The sequence below is a fragment of the Garra rufa genome, chromosome 18, assembly GCF_049309525.1.
Source record: "Garra rufa chromosome 18, GarRuf1.0, whole genome shotgun sequence".
In the NCBI taxonomy this organism is placed as follows: Eukaryota; Metazoa; Chordata; class Actinopteri; order Cypriniformes; family Cyprinidae; genus Garra; species Garra rufa.
The window spans coordinates 28,956,534-28,978,307 of record NC_133378.1 but is presented as its reverse complement, the minus strand read 5'-3'; the positions used below and the strand labels follow the sequence as shown (position 1 = coordinate 28,978,307).

General features: G+C 38.6%; 1 protein-coding gene across 1 annotated transcript; it reads right to left on the bottom strand.

The window, feature by feature from the left end:
• Positions 1–278: 278 nt before the first annotated feature.
• LOC141291127 (microtubule cross-linking factor 2) lies at positions 279–20,999 on the bottom strand. The gene is made up of 11 exons (XM_073823299.1): positions 20,106–20,999; positions 18,078–18,302; positions 16,329–16,484; positions 12,690–12,755; positions 10,583–11,722; positions 8,968–9,054; positions 8,555–8,716; positions 8,122–8,373; positions 5,972–6,015; positions 3,332–4,700; positions 279–1,759 (listed from the first exon to the last, which is right to left on the bottom strand). The coding sequence occupies exons 1-11, from the start codon at positions 20,880–20,882 to the stop codon at positions 1,613–1,615; spliced, it is 4,425 nt and encodes a 1,474-aa protein (XP_073679400.1). The 5' UTR covers positions 20,883–20,999; the 3' UTR covers positions 279–1,612.
• Between the last annotated feature and the right edge of the window lie 775 nt (positions 21,000–21,774).

The window sequence follows — 21,774 nt, the reverse complement described above, 5'->3', positions numbered from 1 at the left end:
ATGCTGTTGTGTCACTGTCTACCCACTAGGGGTCGCTACAAATGCACGAATCTAAAAAAGCATTATCACGTCTGTAGAAAGGTTATGTCTGACATTATAACTAATTTATATTTCATCGTTTAAAATTAAATAAACTTTTGGAGTGATTGTGTGCATTTTAGTCTCAATGCTTGGATAAGTATAGTTATCACAAAGACTTTCCCTACAATGAAAACAGAGATAAATAACCAAGTAGAGAAAAACGGACAATTCCTTCTGATAATCAGGTTGTTTTTTTAATCACGTCTTTATATGATGTTTGATGAAATTAAAAGTAATTAAAATCACAGAATTCAAAACTACTTATCACATTTTTCTTTCAGCTGTTTTTTTTTTTCTTTACTGGTTACAGGCAGCTCAAAAGCAAAACCTGAAACATTATTATTAGGATGACATATCTTCAAATCACAACAATCGGGGACTAATACAATGATATAGATCTGCATTTATAAAACATGCCATAAAAATCTTACATTTCAAATAGCTACAATTCACAAACTTTATCAATGATTAAGGTGCTTGGCCCCCACAACTGTTGTTTGCAAATATTAAACAGATCATGTTACATTTAAGACAGCTATCAGAAACAGATCACATTCATAAGGCATCTAATAACATTTTAACAATATTTTTTTTCAACACATTCTATTATGCATAAAATATTATATATATAAAAAAGAATAATACATCTAAATCTGCTTTGTTTAAGATATGTTGCATAATTCTATTTATTGAAAATATAACAAAGTTCCTTAAGGATCTAGAAAGTAAAAACTGGATCTTGCTGGAATTGGGAACTGTTGCACAATAACAACATTATTAATTCTGTACAAGCCCTATTAGTTTCTCTATCAAATTCAAACATAGCCATAGCCATAACTAATGCTGGAGACATTCCCTAACCCCAGGCCAAGAAGGCCTCTGCAAACTTTCGTCTTGTTTTTTTACACTGATTTTGAGGGAAATTAATTTGTGGAATGGATTTTAACATGATAAAATGGAACTGAAGGCATAATCAATTTAGCGTAATTTGTGACCCTGGACCACAAAACCAGTCATAAGGTTAAATTGTACAAAACTGAGATATATAAAATCAATAAATAAGCTTTCTATTGATGTATAGTTTGTTAGGATAGGACAATATTTGGCCGAGATACATCTATTTGAAAATCTGGAATCTAAGGGTGCAAAAAAATAAAAATACTGAGAAAATCACCTTTAAAGTTCTCCAAATTAAGTTCTTAACAATGCATATTACTAATCAAAAATTACATTTTGATAGGTTTACAGTAGGAATTTTACAAAAAATCTTAATGTAACATGATCTTTACTTAATTTCCTCATGATTTTTGACATAAAAGAAAAATCAATAATTTTGACCCATACAATGTATTTTTGGCTATTGCTACAAATATACCCCAGCGACTTAAGACTGGTTTTGTGGTCCAGGGTCACATTTAATGAACAGACACAAAATGGGTAAGAAATACGTAGAAATTTATGAACTTCCATTTCCGAAGCAATCTGTCCATGCAGGTCTGTGGATCCCAGAAGTGTCATGGTGTCAGTCAATTTAAGCAAGAGAATCACCTTTACCACGAGACGGGTGGTGTTCGTGTGGACGAGGCTTGTTTTGACTGTGAACATGCCGAAGGTTTTTTTGTGAGGGTCGAGCAAAGCAGGATGTCAAAGAGCGTGAGCTGCAGTCACAGGCTCCATCCTGGCAAAGAGACAGGAAAGAGTATATGCTCAGCTTAGCATTATAATAAACCATGTGACTTTAAGACAAAGTAATGATGTAGATTTTCACTTTTTTTTTAGTTGTAATAAATAAAATGAGTTCTAGTGTGATGCTCCTGATTTTATGTGTCCCATATACTGCATATATTTAGTTTTAAAATAATATTTCTGCATGTTTAAAAGGAAAATTAAAAATATGCAGCAAATGTATCTTTATCTAAATTACACATTGTCATATAAACATATGAACAACCAGTCTGATTCACAAATCTATACATAATATACCACTGAAATAACTTGCAGTTCATTGAAGAAGTAAGGTGTAAATGATTCACTGGCCAAGCAAGTCTGATTGGTCAGTTCGAGGGCTTTTCATGAATCCTTTTGACTGACTTGTTAAAAAGAGCAGATTGATTCATAAGAATCATTTGTTTGTTTACTGAAGGACAACAATTCACTGACCAAGCAAGTCTGATTGGTTAGTTCGAGGGCTTTTCGTGAATCTATTTGACTGACTTGCTAGAAGGGCAGATTGGTTCAAACCAAGCATTTGTACATTTACTGAAGGACTCAGGTTTGAACTCAATAACAGCTCTGAACGATTCACTGACTAAGCAAGTCTGAATGGTCAGTCCGAGGGCATTTTGCAAATCTTGCTAAAAAGAGCAGATTGATTCATTAGAATCATTTGTTTGTTTATTGAAGGAGTAATATGTGTGAACTTAATAACACTAAAAGATTCACTGACCAAAAAGTCTGATTGGTCAGTTTGAGGGCTTTTCATGAATCTTTTTGACTGACTTGCTAAATATAGCAGAATGATTCATAAGAATCATTTGTTCGTTTAAAAGAGCAGATTGATTCCTAAGAATCATTTGTTTGTTTATTGAAGAAGTCAGCTGTGAACTCAATAACAGCTTTCACTGACCAAGCTAGTCTGGTTGATAACTTCAAGGGCATTTCGACTGACTTGCTAAAAAGAACAGATTGATTAATAAGAATCATTTGTTCATTTACTGTATGAATCAACTGTGAACTCAATAACAGCTTTGAACAATTCACTGACCAAGCTAGTCTGGTTGATAACTTCAAGGGCATTTCATGAATCTTTTTGACTAACTTGCTAAAAAGAGCAGGTTGATTTAGAACAGAGGTCGCAAACTCAATTCCTGGAGGGCCGCAGCTCTGCAGAGTTTAGCTCCAACCAGCTCCATCTCACACCTGCTTGGAGTTTCTAGTGATCCTGAAGAGCTTGATTAGCTGGATCAGGTGTGTTTGATTAGGGTTGGAGCGAAAATGTCCAGAGCTGCGGCCCTCCAGAAATTGAGTTTGAGACCTCTGATTTAGAAGATTCATTTGTTTGTGACCAAACTGCATATGAATGCACAAAGTTTACCAGAGTAAATTGTTACAAATTATTGTTACAAATGTTTTTAGTTTTGCATTTGCAACTATTTTAGTCACAGTCTGGAGCCCTGATATATCACTCCCTTAACACCAAATCTTCAAATGAGTTTCCATATTTTTCAAAGAGTTAAACTTTGCTGCTAACCTCCAAGCCCTTGTTCTTGCTGATTGAGCCCCTGTCGATTTGGCGCTGAGTTTGTGTCTGGCTCTGACACGCCGCCTCCTCTTTTTGGCTTTGTTTCATAAACCTGCGGTTCACGATCTTGGTGATGCTGTCATTTCTGACCAGTGGCACCGCTGGTATACGAGACGGGGGGTGCTCGGATTTCTTCGAACCCACCAGACCGATGTGATCCCGCCGTGCCGTTGGCGCTTTCTCCATCTCTGGGTTGGTCTTCTCTCCTCGACCACACACATTGCGCAGAAACTCATGGACCAGACCGTACTTGTGAACCCCAACATTTTTACGACCGCCAGCTTTATCGCTGGCCTGCACTGATACAGAATTCGGTCTGCTAGGTGTCGAAGCACGTTGAGGCAGAGCCCACAAACCACGCTCCTTCACTCCATTTTCCAGCCTGGAGGAGGTGCTCAGAGATGAGGAGGAGGTCAAAGAGGATGTAGTGAATGAGGAAGAGGATGAGGGGGATGTGGAAGAGGAAGACTTTGAGGAAAACGGAGAAGATGCGGAGTGTCTGCGTTGTATTTTCGGGGAGGTGGTGTGTGGCTGAAACCGATCTGCTTGACCAGATACCCTTTCCAGTGACACTGACGTCTGCGGGGTTCTCGTGGATACAAATGAGGTTACTCGGGGCGACCAGTGCTTTGCGGCATAAAGACATCGAGGACCATCGGTCTGTAGCCCAACTGTGGTCACCTGTGGTTGGGATTGAGTTTGCGTTCCTGTACTCACAAGACTTACCACATTGCTCCCAAAATCTTTTCCTTTTTTCCTCTCCAGAGGGCTGGACTGAGAGGTTTGCAGCACACTAGCTGTAATTTCCTTCATGTCATCACTCAGGTTGGCTGAGACGTCCAATGTATTGATAGCCAAGCGTGAAGGAGACGCCATACTGGAGGTCTGAAGACCAGAAGATGTAGAACTGATGACAGCTATCGAATCTCTCTCCATCAAACTTTGGCAGTCAAACGGCAGGCTACCCAGCCAGTTTTCATAAGTAGAGACCCAGTCTTGGTTTATAAGGCCACAGGAAACGGCATTGAAATGTGGTTCCTGGCTCTCCTCAAGCTTATCCTCCTCTGCTGCTATCAAAGAGCTCATTTGGATTCTTTTTGCTGATGGTGGGCTGTAATATATACGAATGTTGGTTCTCTCTGGAGCAGTGTGGCATTTTTGGGTCAGCTCCTGGTTTAGGTTCAGACCAGGGAAACTGGGAGGCATGATAGGAGAGTCCCAAGTCTTGCAGGGGTCTTCTCTGTCCAGACATGCAGCTTCTCGACTGATGTACTTCCAGTTCTTGTTGGGTTTTGCCATCCCAGTTTCGAGAGGCATCCTATTGGAAAAGCAAAATCTGTTAAACCTGTTGTAAAAACAGAATATGCTAGTTAGGTATGTTTTGAAGCATGGCAGCAGTTTGAGCTGGTCCTTAGTTGGTCTTGAGCTGGTTGAAGCTGGTCATGTACTGATCCTAAGCTGGTCCTAAGCAACTAGCTCCTGCTCAGGACCAGCGTATAACCAGCTTAAACCAGCTGCCATGCTTCAAAACATACCTAACCAGCATATGCCATTTTTTTCAACAGTCAGATTCAGACAGATAATCTTAAAGTTAAAGTTTAAGTCAAATGTTTACATACACCTTGCAGAATCTACAAAATGTTCATTATTTTAATAAAAAAAGAGGGATCATACAAAATGCATGTTATGTTTTATTTAGTACTGACCTGAATAAGATATTTCACATAAAAGATGTTGACTTATAGTCCACAAGGGGGAAAATAGATTTTATTTGTTTAGTAATAGTTGTTCATGAGTCTCCTGAACAACTATTCTTCAGGTCTTACAAATTCTTTAGTTTTTCAGCATTTTTGTGTATTTTGACTGTATGCTGGGGGGTGAAAAGTTTTCGCATTTGAAGATCAGGGTAAATTTAACTTATTGTGTCTTCTGGGGAACATGTAAGTATTGTATCTTCTGTAGCTTCTGAAGCGCATTACTAAATAAAAAAAAATATATATGATATTTAGGCAAAATGTACACATCCTCATTCCATTCAAAAGTTTTCACCCCCTGGCTCTTAATGCATCGTTTTTTTCTTCTGGAGCATCAGTGTTTGAACCTTATGTAATAGTTGCATATGAGTCCCTCAGTTGTCCTCAGTGTGAAAACATGGATCTCAAAATCATACAGTCATTGTTGGAAAAGGTTCAAATACACAAAAATGCTGAAAAACCATTTGTGGGACCTGAAGGATTTTTCTGAAGAACAGCGGGCAGTTTAACTGTTCAGGACAAACAAGGGACTCATGAACAACTATCACTAAATAAAAAAACACAGCTGTGGATCATTCAGGTAACAATACAGTATTAAGAATCAAGTGTATGTAAACTTTTGAACAGGGTAATTTTTATAAATTCAACTATTATGTTCTGTTGTGGACTATATGTATGTCTTTTATGTAAAATATCTCATTTAGGTCAGTACTAAATAAAAAATAATATGCATTTTGTATGACCCCTCTTATTTTGGTAAGATAGTTAACATTCTGCAGATTCTGCAAGGTATGTTGACTTTAACTGTATGTGCAAACAAACAAATCAAGCTGACCTCTCCATTTGTCCACCTTTTGTCATCATCTTGCATCTGGGGGACTGAAAAAATGCATCAGAAAGATTATTATTTGTGTATTAAACATCATATATTACATAACAATGAATACTTCAAGAACACCTTTACATTAAGAATGAAACAAAACAACTTAGGAACTTTGGAAAAAAAATGATAAAAGAAATACTGTTTAATATCACCTTTTACCTTTAGACTGAATCATTTTGAGACATGAAATCCTTCGCATATTACTTAGGGATGAGCAATTTAAAATACGCTGTAATCAAATGAAAAAGCCTGTCTTATTTAGAAAAGTGGGTCAGAGCGATAGTTAGGGATTACAAAAAAAGAAAACAGCAAGAAAACCCTTGGATCAGGAAAAAAAAATATTGGCAAAATTCCTACACACTCCAATCCAGGCTTTACTTACTTAAACAGCACTAGTTCACCCAAAAAAGAAAATTCTGTCATTAATTACTCACCCACATGTGGTTCCAAACCCGTAAGAGCTTCGTTCATCTTGGGAACACAAATTAAGATATTTTTAAGAAATCTGAGAGTTTTCTGAACCTGCATAGATAGCAACACAACTGACAGGTTCAAAGCCCAGAAAGGATTAAGGACATCGTTAAAATAGTCTATGCGACATCCGTGGTTCAACCATAAATTTATGAAGCTACAAGAATATTTTTTGTGTGAAAATTAAACAAAAATTACGACTTCATTCAATAGTTTCTTCTCTTCTGTGTCAGTCTTTGACATGCATTCATGAGAACATCACAACACATGCTATTTTACGACGTCCTAACTACCTTTCCTGGCCTTGAACGTGGTAGTTATGCTGTTGTCTATTAGAAAATGGTTAAGAAAAAGCTTTTGGATTTCATCAAAAATATCTTAATTTGTGCTTTGAAGATAAATGAAGGTCTTATGGGTCTGGAACAACATGAGAGTGAGGAATTAACGACAGAATTTTCATATTTGTGTGAACTATCCCTTTAACCCCATCAAAGAGCTGTCACTGTCTACATTCCACTATTATTATTAGCGTCTATGATAATGAACAGGACTTTTTGTTCAAAGGAAAGAACGAAACTGCTGTCAACCCAGAGAACAAAAATGCCATTTAAAGATCTATTATGCATTTGTTCCTCTGAATGCTCCTTCCTCATTCCTCTCTCGCCTTCTTTCCCTCGACCCTGCGCGATGTTACTCCCCGTTTACTGTAAAGGAAAGTAAACTCCTTATTTGAACTTCAGCTGAGCCTTGATAAGTCTCTCTGTGGTCACTGTGGTTTGGCTAAGCCCTTTTCAGAGTCAGAAGTTGTGATTGAAGCTGATGTCTGCACTCCGCCTGCTGTCCTACAGTCCCAAAAGGGGATTAGCCTAAATTCAGTTGCCGTGCGGCCTTTTCACACACACACGCTCACAGGACTGCCTCATGTCTCTGACCTCTGTTGCTCTAGTAGGACTGTAAAACAAATTATTTTAATAATGACAGTTCAGACTTCAGACAGCAGAGAGCATGAACTACTGTTCAAAAGTTTTGAATTTGTTCATCAAGGTATTACAATAAAAAATGTTTTCTATTTGAATATTTTTTTAAACTCTAATTTATTCCTGTTTCATTTTCTGCATTTTCAGTTAACTTTGAACTATTTTTGCATTTTTTAAATAATTAGTCAACAAAGTTCAGTAATTACTCACTAAAAACTCCCACAGATTATGTTTTCATGCCATTTTAAGTCTTATTTTGACATAACAAAGTAATTATATCTAAGCTTATGAGTTGTTTACTCACTTTTGTAAATGCTATTATATTGTTCATTCAGACTGATTTGCAAATGCGGAATGCACACAGACACAAGAGGCGGGATTTAGCGCATGAGCCAATCATGATGGAAGCATTGACTTTCCCCCATTCATTCTCAATTACCCCCACCATACCCACCGCACGCTTTAGGGACTCTGTTAAAACTCAATGGGCTTGTTTTATATTTGTACTACAATATTTTATCTCATCCAATATTTTGAGCTGCCTCCCTTTCCTCCTTGGAGTCTAGTAAGACCTGTTTTGATGGATAACCTTCGATGGTTGAAATCATGTAACAGTTTCACAGTACACAGAATATGTAAACTATTTTCTCTGACCTGCATTGTTCTATTTTGCTTAGCTGTCTTCGACCCTTCGCACTCGAGTCGCGCTTGGTTTAGGTGTTCTAGTAGTTCCTGCCGCTCAGAGCTCCAGTTGCTTTCACGGACCTTCAGCTGTCTTGTCAGGTCCATTACTGCAGTGTAGGACTCTGCTAACAGGTGCTGAAGCTTCTCAACGTGGTCCTTCTGCAAAGCTGCATTCAGGTCTGATGGACCCTTTATTCCTGCCTTCCCAGCTGAACCCTCCAGCTACAGTATAAACAAACACAAACAGCTTAATGACACTTCTGCTTCATAATGCTTTTTCAGTTTCCTCTATTAGTCTCTACAGGCCCATGAATGAAGAAAGAATAGGAGATAACATGAGAACCAGGCGACAAGTTCATTGATATTCTCTGAAGTGAATTTAAACTGATCTGCTAGTTCTCACCCTGCTTATGAGGCTCTTGAGCTCTGCACACTCCACGGCCCATGCTGCTTTGGCGTTCGCAAATTGATGGATGACAAACTGGGCTGCCCTGTGCTGCTCCCAGAGTTCAGAGAACAGATCCGATAATGCTGTTCTGAGGTCTGACAGCAGGGCATTGCTCACCTGAGAGAGGAACGCATGGTGGTGAATGTACACTGGGCAACATGAACACAATCCAGACTAACTTGAAATGGGCAACAGGTCAAGGAACAATGCTACTGGGCAACTATGCTCAAAGAGCAGGCATGTTTAACTATAGTATATTATTTTGAATAATGTTCTTTCAGGTTGAATTTGCTGCAGAAGGAAATCTTTTGGTAGTCATACTGAAACACTATTATTTTTAACCCAGTAAGCCTCATTCATTTTCATACCTGATTGTTGCACTTCTCTTGAAGATTGTACTTGCGTGATTTTGACTCTGTGTCCTTTAGTAGATGTAGATCATTCTGAAAATACATCTGAAATAAAAACACATATTACTAGTGAACCCTAATGAAGAATATACTAACATGTATTTGAAATACATTTACTTATACTACAAATATATTTACTTATTTACAGTTGAGGTCAAATCAGAATATGCAAAATGTTAATTGTTTTACCAAAATAAGACAGATAACACAAATTGCACATTATTTTTATTTAGTACTGTCCTGAATAAGATATTTCACAAAAAAGACATTTACATATAGTCCACAAGAGAAAATAATAGTTACATTTATAAAAAATGACCCTGTTCAAAAGTTTGCATACACTTGATTCTTAAAACGGTGTTGTTACCTGAATGATCCACAGCTGTGTCTTTTTGTTTAGTGATAGTTGTTCGTGAGTCCCTTGTTTGTCCTGAACAGTTAAACTGCCCACTGTTCTTCAGAAAAATCTTTCAGGTCCCACAAATTCTTTGGTGTTTCAACACTTTTGTGTATTTGAACCCTTTCCAACAGTGACTGTATGATTTTGAGATCCATCTTTTCACACTGAGGACAACTGAGGGACTCATATGCAACTATTACAGAAAGTTCAAATGTTCACTGATGCTTCAGTAGGAAACACAATGCATTAAGAGCCAGGGGTGTAAACTTTTAAACAGAATGAAGATGTGTACATTTTTTGCCTAAATATCATATATATATATTTTTATTTAGTGCTACCTTTCAGAAGCTACAGAAGATGCTTACATGTTTCCCTGAGGAAAAAATAAGTTAAATTTACCCTGAGCTTCAAATTAAAAAAGTTTTCACCCCCAGCTCTTAATGCATCATGTTTCCTTCTGAAGCATCAGTGTACGTTTAAACCTTCTGTAGTAGTTACATTTGAGTCCCTCAGTTGTCCTTAATGTGAAGAGGTGGATCTCAAAATCATACAGTCATTGTTGGAAAGGGTTTAAAAACACAAAAATGCTAAAAAAAAAAAAAGAAAAAAAAAAAGAATTTGTGGGACCTGAAGGATTTGTCTGAAGAACAGGGGCAGTTTAACTGCTCAGGACAAACAAGGGACTCATGTACAACCATCACTTAACAAAAAAAACACAGCTATGAATCATTCATCTAACAACACAATATTAAGAATCAAGTGTGTGTAAACTTTTGAACGGGGTCATTTTTATATATGTAAACATCTTTTATGTGAAATATATTTTTCAGGTCAGTAATAAATAAAAAAATAACATGCCTTTTGATCCCTCTTATTTTGGTAAAACAATTAACATTTTGCAGATTCTGCAAGGTGTATGTAAACTTTTGACATCAACTGTATATGCTTTTGGCAAGCACTTTTATTTTGCATTCAATGTACACATTTACATTTATTTATCCATAGGTTCTTGCTTTCCCTAGGAATCAAACTCAAGACCTTGGTGCTGCTGGTGCTATGTTTGAACTACAGGAAAGCATATGTTATTTCGAATGCAAATAAGAATTATTATAAAGAAAATCTTCATCAATAAGCTTGTGTGACCAGAGCAGCAAATGTTGTTGCCCAATTTACCTCAAACAGGTTCTTCCCATCAGCTGCGGGCCTCTCCCCCTGCCTCCACTGCTGGACGAACCATTGGAGCTGGAGAGTGAGCAGCACTAAGCTATCCTGGTTACACCCATTTCCAACATTTCCTTGACATTGGCGTTCTTGTCTTGCTTGATTCTTTGCTTCCTCTTTAATTCCACTTAAATCTTCGCCGAAACGTAACATATTCTTCTCAGTAATAAGCCCAGGGCGCTCTGAGTTTGACAGCACCTCCAACTTTTCTACAAGAGCACGCAGTTGGGCTTGTAACACCTCTAGTCCATTGGTCAAAGGACTCAACATTGGGTCCAAAAGCCACTGATGTGTTTTGCACTGAGGATCTACTGCAGTTTTGCTTAGGTACGGCGCACCAGCAGGAGTCTTATGGCTACATGTAGGCGATAGGCCATTTTTTGCCGGGGTTGTCAGGAGCTGGATAGTCGATCTGACAAGCAGCGCCTGATCATGGATGGCAAGAAGACTCTCTAGATCTTTCACACCAAATGCGCAGTCAGACTTATACTGAGCTTGTCCGTCTTCCTCTTTAATCTCTGCAGAAAGCTCCTGCTCCCCTCCAATTGGCCCTTCTCTGTGCATGTGGCTGATAGAAGAGTTCTCCACATGATCTTCCTCTAGATGTATCTGGTTCTCCTGCTTACTATTGAGGGTAGTCGCTGCATCTGCATTCTCTTTCCCATCCAGACATCCACCTCTAAGCATCTCCACCTGTTCCCCAGTTTGAAGAGGCAATGTTAATCCTTGACTGGCCCCCTTCATTACCTCCTCTTCTTCCTGGCTTCCTCCTCCTCGTTCACGCAGTTCACTCATCTCTGCCCGCAACCCACGGTTCTCCACCTCTAGCTCCACTATTCGACGACTCAGGAGCGTGGCTTCTTCCTCCACCAGCCGCAAGTGAACTTTGACCTCTGCTTCTCGGGTGTGGGCGGAGTTAGTGGCGCCCGCTGCAGCCTGGGTTTCATCAACATCACCGTAAAGAAGACGGTATTTGGAGAGCTGCTCTCGCATCACCTCACTCTCCAGGGCCATCTTTGTTAGCTTCTTGCACATGAGCGCAGACTCTTCTTTGGCAAAGTGGAGCTGGCATTTCAAATCAGCACTGTCATCCTGCAGAGGACACGTGTGTTGAAAAGGTTCTTACTAAAGCTTACTAAAGCTCTTACTAAAACATCAAGATGTTCATGTCTTTCTTTCTTCAGTCGAAAAAAATTAAGGTTTTTGAGGAAAACATTCAAGATTTTTCTCCACATGCAATAGTCAACATTTGAAGTGTTTATCCAAGTTGTCCTAAAACCAAAACAATACCCGTTCTTGTCTTCAAATGTTGACTACTATAGTGGACTTCAATGGGGCTCAATGGGTTGAAGGTCCAAATTGCGGTTTCATTGCAGCTGCAAAGGACTGTACAGTCGTAGACGTGTATCACGGAGCTAGTGCAAAATGAGCATTTGTAGTTATAAAGTATACAGATTTTTTTTACATTTTTTAGAAAATGACCATTTGTTTCACTAGATAAGACACTTATTCCTCGGCTGCGATCATGTAGAGCCATTTGAAGCTGCATTAAAACTGCGGTTTGGACCTTCAACCCATTGATCCCCATTAAAGTTCACTATATGATGTTTCTTAAAGCAAAGTTCGGGAGGAGCACGTCAGATACTTAGCCTAATTAACACAGCTGGAACTCACTCAAGCCAATCTACATCATGCATAAATACAGCCGACTCACCTCTACCCATTTGACGGATTATCAGCATCCCTCCACCACCCCATCTCCTCACTCCGAGTTCCTTCTACACATATACATAGGGGGGGGGTACTCTAGGTTCGGGCCATTCCCGAGCTCGGAGCCCTTCCCCGGACAGCACGCCAAACATGCTTACATACTCCAGCTAATTATATGTAAGTGGGAACTCGTGAAATGGAGATATATCCTAGACTGTTTTCCTAAAAAACCTTAATTTCTTTTCAACTGAAGTAAGACAGAACATCTTAGATCACACGAGGGGAGTAAATTATCAGGAAATTTTAATTCAGGAGTGAACTAATCCTTTAAGACTAAAGTCTAACTCACCTGTGGAGAAAGCTTCTTTTCGTTCTTGCTGGATGTTGATCTCAAACTTCGTCTCTTTAGAGAATTCTGTGGATGCACCATATCCGTAATTAGTCTAAAAACCTTTCACCAGCTTATATAACACAGCTTAATATGCATAGCTGGATTGATGCAATTTGTCCTCTGAGATGATGTCCTCCTATGGGCATAAATGTTTATTTGAGTTATATTAATCACAGTTGTTATTTTCCATCATAGTGCTGTACCCAATGAAATGCGTGACTGTAAGGAAAGCATGCACTTAATAAACACACTTAATCATGTAGCGAGATGGCAAGAACCCCAACTTCATTATTGCACCAAACATCCATACAGCTCCAAGTATGTCAAGAATGCTAGCTAGAGTCAGCCTATCTGTCTGCTGCTTTGTCTGGGAGGCTCAAACCCTTAAAAGTACAAAGAGCAGAGGGGGAGCATGTAGACTTCATATTGTCTTCTTTAAATGTTAAAAATAACCTCATTGAGTGAATCCAAACTGTTAAGCATAGCACCAAGATAAATTTAACAGTACTCCTTGTACCATATATCTTGATGTTTTAAGATTATAAATCAGTAATTTATCTTGTGGATCAAGACTGCAAAAAGATTTTCAACTCTAATGGATGAGTAAAAAGTGTTTATATGTAGATTATCGTGTTTCAGGTAGTGTCAGGCTCACACGAGGCCTTGATAATCTGGTTGTAGCTGATTTGTTCTGCTGGTGAGGATCAGAAATGGGCAGCAGCTGTCTGAGCTGAGCTGTTGGGATCCACTTCTAAGCACTGAATCCTGGATTAAACTGAATGCGTGCCGTTATTAAAGACCTACAGGCGTTCATTGCCAATAAAATTGGACTTATTTAGTGCATTACGTTGGTATAATGGTGGCGGCCTTTATTTTTTATTATTGTGAGAATGTGAAAGCAAAAAACATGCCTGATTGTTAGTATTTTTAGCACGTATGTGGTAATTGAACATCATAAGACCCACATTTAAGCATTTGGCTTGCAGCCAGAGTTGGACAAGGATCTTCCTTTCAGGTATATTTCTAAGTGGTTTCTTTCTCACTCTCTCTTCAACCTTTCATTTGCCCCATTTTTTCTCTCTTCTCCCCCTCGCTGCATCCACAAGTGAGAATGACAGCTGCGGTTTGAATTCAGACCCTTAGATCATTCTATGCCCTACCCAAGCAGTCAGCTGTTGGTTACACCCACTATATACAGTTGGGGTAAAGGTCAGATTGTAATCCTAATGGCATCATGAAACGAAGAAGTCTAAGTAAGAAACAAGTACTGCTTTAAAGGGAACCCCGGGTGTTAAGACTTCTATAGCTTAATATAACATAAATCATGTCTCTTACAGAAATATTAAGTAGAAAACCCATGAAAGATTTAAATTATTTAAAAAATCCACATAGTTTTATACATATTTCGATGACGTGGAATGGTTGCACTCGGTGAGCAACTGGTGCTACCTGTTGCTATTTTTACCGCAACACAACTCGGAAAATAAAATACTGATACAATGCCACATTGAGTGGCTTTGTTGTAATTTTCAGTAAAAGAGCAATAAGAGAAGCGATGTAAGTCTGCACTGCTTTTCTAGCGATAAAAAGAGGAGAAAAGAATTCTTAAAGACCTCATGCCTTTGAGGATTTTATTAGACCACAACTACTGAAACAGCTTACAAATGGCAGAGACGAGAAATGCTAAATGCCATCCTAGCAGGATGTAAACATGCTGGCGCTTGTCATGACGCCGCAGCCACTGAAGGAGTTTCCCAGCACATATTTCACTCGATATCTGGGTGCGTTTAGACTCCTTGTGGGTAATAATCGATGGTACGGCATTTAAGCCTACGCTTATATCCATTGTCACCTGTAAGCTGTTTCAGTAGCTGTGGTCAACAATAGTAAAATTAATAAAAAAAATAGCAACAGGTAGCACCAGGAGCTCAATAAGGGCAACCATTTTACATCATCAAAATAATAGCGCCCCCCATAGTCCAAAATATGTATAAAACAATGTGGATTTTTTTAAATAATGTAAATCTTTCATGGGTTTTCTACTACATATTACACATATCTACACAGTAAGAGACATCATTTATGTTAAATTCAGCCACATTCAAGTCTTAATACCTGGGGTTCCCTTTAAAGTGATAGTGCATAAAGGATATATATACAGTCAAGCCCGAAATTATTCATACCCCTGGCAAATTCTGAATTAAAGTTACTTTTATTCAACCAGCAATTTTTTTTTTATTAGAAATGACACAGACGTCTCCCAGAAGATAATAAGACGATGTACAAGAGGCATCATTGTGGAAAAAAATATTTCTCAGCTTTTATTTACATTTGAACAAAAAGTGGCATGTCCAAAATTATTTATACCCTTCTCAATAATCATTAGAAAAGCCTTTATTGGCTATTAGCGCAATCAAACGCTTCCTATAATTGCTGACCAGCTTTTTGCATGTCTCCACTGGTATTTTTGCCCATTCATCTTTAGCGATGAGCTCCAACTCTTTTAGGTTGGAGGGTCTCCCTGCCATCACCCTGATCTTTAGCTCCCTCCCCAGATTCTCAATTGGATTTAAGTCAGGACTCTTGCTGGGCCACTGCAAAACGTTAATGTTTTTGTCTGCTAACCATTTCTTCACCACTTTTGCTGTGTGTTTTGGGTCGTTGTCATGCTGAAATGTCCACTGGTGCCCAAGGCCAAGTTTCTCTGCAGACTGCCTAATGTTGTTGTTGAGAATTTTGATGTATTGCTCCTTTTTCATGGTGCCATTTACTGTGATTAGGTTCCCTGGTCCACCGGCTGAAAACACAGCCGCAGGTCCTCAGTGAGCTCCTTTGTCTTAGCCATGACTGTCCACAAACCAACAGCAGAGAGCTTCTGTTTTTCACCTGTTGAAATGTAAAACAGCTGTTCCCAATGAATCAGGGTAATTAGGATGTTTTAGAACAGCAAGGACTATTTGGAATGGTATAGAACTTTGGATTTTCCCATAGACTGTGGCAGTTTGCAAACGGTATGAATAATTTTGGATATGTCACTTTTTGTTCAAATGTAAATAAAAGCTGAAAAATATATATTTTCCACAATGATGCTTCTTGTACATTGTCTTATTATCTTTTACAAAAAGCCTGTGTCATTTACGGTAACTTGCTGGTTGAATAAAAGTAACTTTAAGTCAGAATTTACCAGGGGTATGAAAAATTTCGGGCTTGACTGTACATATACTACCATTCAAATCTTTATGGTATTTAAAATTGTATCATGTTTTACACTAAAATATTAAGCAGATCAACTATTGTTGATTTTGATAACAATTAAAAAAAAGTTACTTGAGCACCAAATCAGCATATGTCAGAATGATTTCTAGGAATCATATGACACTAAAGACTTGAGTAATGGCTGCTGAAAATTCAGCTTTACCATGACAGGAATAAATTGCATTTAAAATATATTAAAATAGAACAGTTATTTTAAATTGTAACAATTTTTCACAATATTACTGTTTTTACGATTCAGCCTTGGTGAACATATGAGACTTCTTTCAAAAACATAATTCGTGTGCATATACATATACAGCAATGACTTTGTGGTCATACCACCTGTGATTTGTCCATCTCAGCCTGCAGGACTTGCTTTGCGACCTCCAAATCCTGCAGCCGTTCACGCAATTCCTCATTTTCCCATTCCAGCCGTGAATTTTTCTTTTGAATGGCCTCAAGTTCACTGTGTAGGCGAAGGGACACGCTTTTTGCCACCTGGAAAACAATATTAATTTAGAGTCAAATAAATACACTGACCATTTGTCCACGCTAACTATCCACAAAAATGTTGATGTTAATATGATAATTATCTCATGTCATTTCATTCTCCTAGGGAACACTATTAGACACAAGAAGCTCTATATAAAGAAATAAATATCTGAAACTTTATAGGGAACATTGCAAAATGAAGATTAAGTTTTCATGTTTCAGCTGTGACTTGTGACATTGAGGATGTGAGGAAGTAAGGCGGTTAGTTAATTGTTCGGGATTCAGTATCGGTTGACTTTCCTAAGATCTCCCTTCTTTGCAAAGCACTCTTCCTCTTGATGCTCAAGGGGTTGCTAACAATTGCGAACAATGTCAAGGGAAAACGGTTAGAGTGCATGTGATTATACCACAGCATTCAGCACATGACTCTGTCCTTTTCTTTTTTTATAGCACAGGGCGATTATTATCAGCATTGAGTTCCAGGAGCAACTGCACAAACTCTGTGAAACTCTGTGATTTCTCTGTGAAAAAAGTTAATGATGGAAATGTGGAGTTGGAAAAGGATGCAGTTAGATATTGGATTGCAGGACACTCCCGTGGGGGTTGTTGAAGACTGAATAACTTGACAGAGTGCTAGTGAGGACACAGAGCATTGGTGGACACACACACTGGCCCAGTTTGTGAAAGGAGGGTATCTATTTCTCTCACATGCCTTTAAAATAGACTGGTCATGGACATGCCCACAACACACACCAGCAGCTGTGCTTGGACACTTCCCGTCTCGGATACTGTGGCTATAGTCCTTGACACATATACCGTACACATGCAAATGCACACACTCTTTCATTCAACCTTGGTTCTTGAGTATATTTAATTCTGCATAGACAAAAAGGTTCAGATGAAACCTGAGGAATTTGTTTTGCATAGTCTGGAAGCAGATTTCAAAAGAAAACAGCCATTTCATACGGGTCGCCCTGCTGTGTAGATTGTTTTTTAATTTGTAACGTTCCTACAGAAAGCTCTGTCGCTGATTGGCTGAGAAGTTCAAACCAAAAAATGCTTATGCTGTGAGTGGCCCACCACAAACTGAGCAACACCAATTGTCTGCCAAACAGAAAACCGAAGGTTTTTCTCCTCGTTTTACTAGTTGGACCACTTCCAAAAATAAACCCACTCACTACACATGTCAAACTTTAAAACAAAATGATATTTCAGCTCTCGCTAAGCCCTCAGTACTACGATTTGGGTCATAAACCACAATGGAAGGATTACACAATCCATCTGAGTGCATGCTGATTCATAAAAACATAGTTTTGACTCATTTAGTGACTTACTATTCTACATTTAATTGGCACTAAGTGTTAGGCAATTTAGATAAACATCCTGTCCCGATGAATGCCGTGGACTGCATCCAAACCCCTAACAGTGGTTTTCCTGAACACACACCACTGTAGCTTAATTGCATCCAAATCATGAGGGAAACATCTATTTAATTACACCCTGAATGTCAGCGATTGCTCTTTATGCGACCTCATACAAGGACTTTCTCACAGAAACACAGTCGACACCAAAAAAATATGACAGTAAGCACATCCTCACCCGAATATCATGCTCAAGTGACCTGATAAGCTCCCCGTCTACCTGTCCCGTCTGGGCTACACGCAGGCTACGTCTCTCTGCTTTCCTCAGTCGGTACTGGAGGATACGACAGGCCTTGTTGGCCTGTTCAAGCTGCTGGCGGAGTTCCTGCAGCTGGTAAACATCCTCTTCCATGTACATGTCCCTCATCTCCAGCATTTCTGAGCGGAGCTCCTCCATTTCGTCCTAAAATTGCAGTCAAAAATAGTGTATGTAAACATCATCTTCATAGAATAACTGTTAAAATGAAACCTTTTGGACGTTTTTCATTGGAAAACATAAGATAAACGTGACCCTGGACCACAAAACCAGTCTGAAGTAGCATGGGTATATTTGTAGCAATAGCCAAAAATACATTGTATGGGTCAAAATTATATTTTTCTTTAATGCCAAAAATAATTAGGATATTAGGTAAAGATTATGTTGCATGAAGATATTTTGTAAATTTCCTGCCGTAAATATATCAAAACGTAATTTTTGATTAGTAATATGCATTGCTAAGAACTTCATTTGGACAACTTTGAAGGCAATTTTATCAATATTTAAATATTTTTGCACCCTCAGATTCCAGATTTTCAAATAGTTTCCTAAATATTTTCCTATCCTAACAAATCCATACATCAGTGGCCAGTTTATTTATTTAGCTTTCAGATGATGTAAAAAAACTCAGTTTCAAAAAATGTACCTTTATGACTCGTTTTGTGGTCCAGGCTCACAAATGAATGCATTCTACTTCAGTCAAAATCATATGTGTGTTAGTGTGTACAAAGGATGTCTCTTATATATCACTATCAATGTCGGTCTCTGACCAACTCGTCCAAGGCAGCATTGGCCTTCCGTGTCGAGTGCCAGCATGCAGTGCGCATTAACCCACAGAACTAGAGGCGCGTGCCAAGAATGACGCACTGCCCTTTTTGGATGCATTGGTGTCACCTCTGTTGACTTCTTGATTTATATTGAGACACCTTGCACTTAATCACAGTAAAGCTTGGCTTGTTCACACTCTGAACCCATCCTTCTATTGCATGTCAGAGACGATGAGGGATGACACGAGCCAATTAGTGAAAGTATAATCTTCTAAGAAGAGAGTAAATCTTACAGTATAAGCCATATCACGTGGAATTTATTTTTGCTTTGTTTATGTGAGTGTTAAAATGTTTATTATACATGTAGCAGAGAATGTAAGATTGTTTTGATTTGATTTTACATTAAGTATAGTCCAGCACATCATTTGTGAGACTGGACTACAAAACCAGTCTTAAGTAGCATGGGTATATTTGTAGCAATAGCCAAAAATACATTGTATGGGTCAAAATTAATTTTTCTTTTATGCCAAAAATCATTAGGATATTAAGTAAAGATCATGTACCACGAAGATATTTTGTAAATTTCCTACTGTATAGATATATCAAAACTTAATTTTTGATTAACAATATGCATTGCTAAGAACATAATTTGGACAACTTTCAAGGTGATTTTTTTCAATATTTTGATTTTTTTTTTGCACCCTCAGATTCCAGATTGTACTAATATGTCATATGTACGTAATATGTCACATATGTCATGGTTTATGCCATGTTGGCTGATAATAGTATAATGCTTAATAATCATAATCCATCAAAACAGGTTGCATTTAGTAGTCTTCCACTTTATCTAACATGTCAGGGGTAAAGTGAAGGTCAATAAAACACACACAAATAGACCTATGCATTGCTAAGAACTTCATTTGGCCAACTTTAAAAAAAGTGATTTTCTCCATATTTTGCTTTTTTTTTGCACCCTCAGATCTCTGCCAAATATTTTCCTATCCTAACAAACAATACATCAATAGAAAGCTTACTTATGATGTATAAATCTCAGTTTTGAAAAATGTACCCTTATGGCTGGTTTTGTGCTCCAGGGTCACATATGTGTACACCATGCAAGAAACTATTTACAATTAATTAACAAACACATAAATTGATAAATAGATGTATCAAGAAACCTCACCTTTAAATATTCATTTTCCGATCTTAGGTCGTCAATCTCCCTCATTAGATCCTCATGCACCCCATCAGCAAAGTCTCCAGTCAGATCCGAAAATGCCACAGACGCACTCAAGTTCAAGCGACTGCCCAGAGAAACGTAGGACCTCTGGTCTCCAGGAGAGATGCTTCCCTCTCCGAAACCAAACCCTGGAGACAGGGTGGCATTAATTAGACCATCGTCTTCTCTGTGTTCTGATATTTGCTCAGCTGAATCGTCCATCATCAGTTCTTCTTCGTCAGTACCTCTGTGACAGACCTCACCACCCTGGGCATCAGTGGACTGCTTATGCTCCTCAGATGCGTCCGAGATTTCAGAGCTGCTGTCTGTGGAAGACAGTTTCCCGGTTGCACAGCCAGAGTCCTTACTCAGGTCATCAGACGTGATGCTTCCATCCGACAGCTTTCTCCTCCCGGACGATTTACTGCGATTGCTATCGGAGCCTTTTCTCGACTCTGGTTTCATCTCCTTTTTCCCTGTGTTTGGCGTGGCAGATGCTCCGCGCTTTGGTTTCTTAGAGTGAACCTCCTTGGGTTTGCTCTGTGCGGCTGCTGGGATGATTTTAGACCAAGCGTTCGCCTGAGGTTGTTTTGACGTCATTTGTTGCACATGATGCCGGTGGATTTGTCTTGACGGCTGGTGGCTGCTTGCGTCTCCGCAGGCTTTATCCTGCCCGTCCCGTCCATGATGGGATGAGCGTGCATTAGACTCAGGATTTGCCTCAACTTTTGTCTTTGTCATTGTTGGCGTTCAAAGATGATTTGACAAAATTTCTTCTCACTCACCTTACATTGTTTATAGGCTACAAACAAAGTTTGTCGATTAATGCGCAGTAATGAGATGATGATTCCAGCAGAATCCTCTCAAGAGTTGGTGTGAGATGAGGTAAAGTTAAGGTAAATCCGGGTAAAGCCGTTCGTCTAGTGTTTGAGTGAATATATATGTACTGTGTGTGGCCATGTGCTTTAAAAACTCCAAAATCTCCGCCCCGAAAACAGGAGCTTTACTCTCTCCCTCTCTCTTTCTCTCACTGAGTCACATATAACTCAGCTTTACTGGCATTATTACGAACAGCTATAACAGTGCCAAACCAGTGTTTTACTGGCATACAATTATAGTTTTTTCTCCAAATACCCATGCATATTTGTTAAAATATTAATTTAGTAATCGGCTATTTTTCTTATTTAATAATTCATGAAGGCTTATAATTAACATAGCCTACTATGACTGAAATCGGTAACAGTGTCTGTATACGATTCACTCAAAAGATTATAAGATGCAAGTTTTTTGATTCATAGCACTTTTCTAAATATATATAAAAAAGACAGTTTATCAAAACTCACGCTTCTCAGTGGCACGGAGCTGAAAGTATTAGGTTATAACATTGCTCCGCTGACATCTAGTGGCTTTAAATTAAACAAGTGTCTGGCCCATTTAGGCAAGTATTCCGGGCTACAGCAAAGGAAATGGGTTATGAGGTGGTCTCATGACAAATGAGCAGGTCATAACTTCCGACATGAGAATATTTAATCATATGCACTCCCCGCTGGAATCTGATTACTTTATATCAGGCCTACACCACAAGCAGCTTGTCACTATACATACCAAATTATTGAAAATAATGGAAATATCG

Excerpts from the sequence above, each read along its gene's own strand:
- LOC141291127 (XM_073823299.1), bottom strand. The coding sequence starts at position 20,882 with ATGACAAAGACAAAAGTTGAGGCAAATCCTGAGTCTAATGCACGCTCA. Across the intron at positions 18,303-20,105 it reads CGGAAAATGAATATTTAAAG|GACGAAATGGAGGAGCTCCG; the intron begins GTGAGGTTTCTT and ends CTGCAATTTTAG. Across the intron at positions 8,374-8,554 it reads TCAAGAGCCTCATAAGCAGG|CTGGAGGGTTCAGCTGGGAA; the intron begins GTGAGAACTAGC and ends TTTATACTGTAG.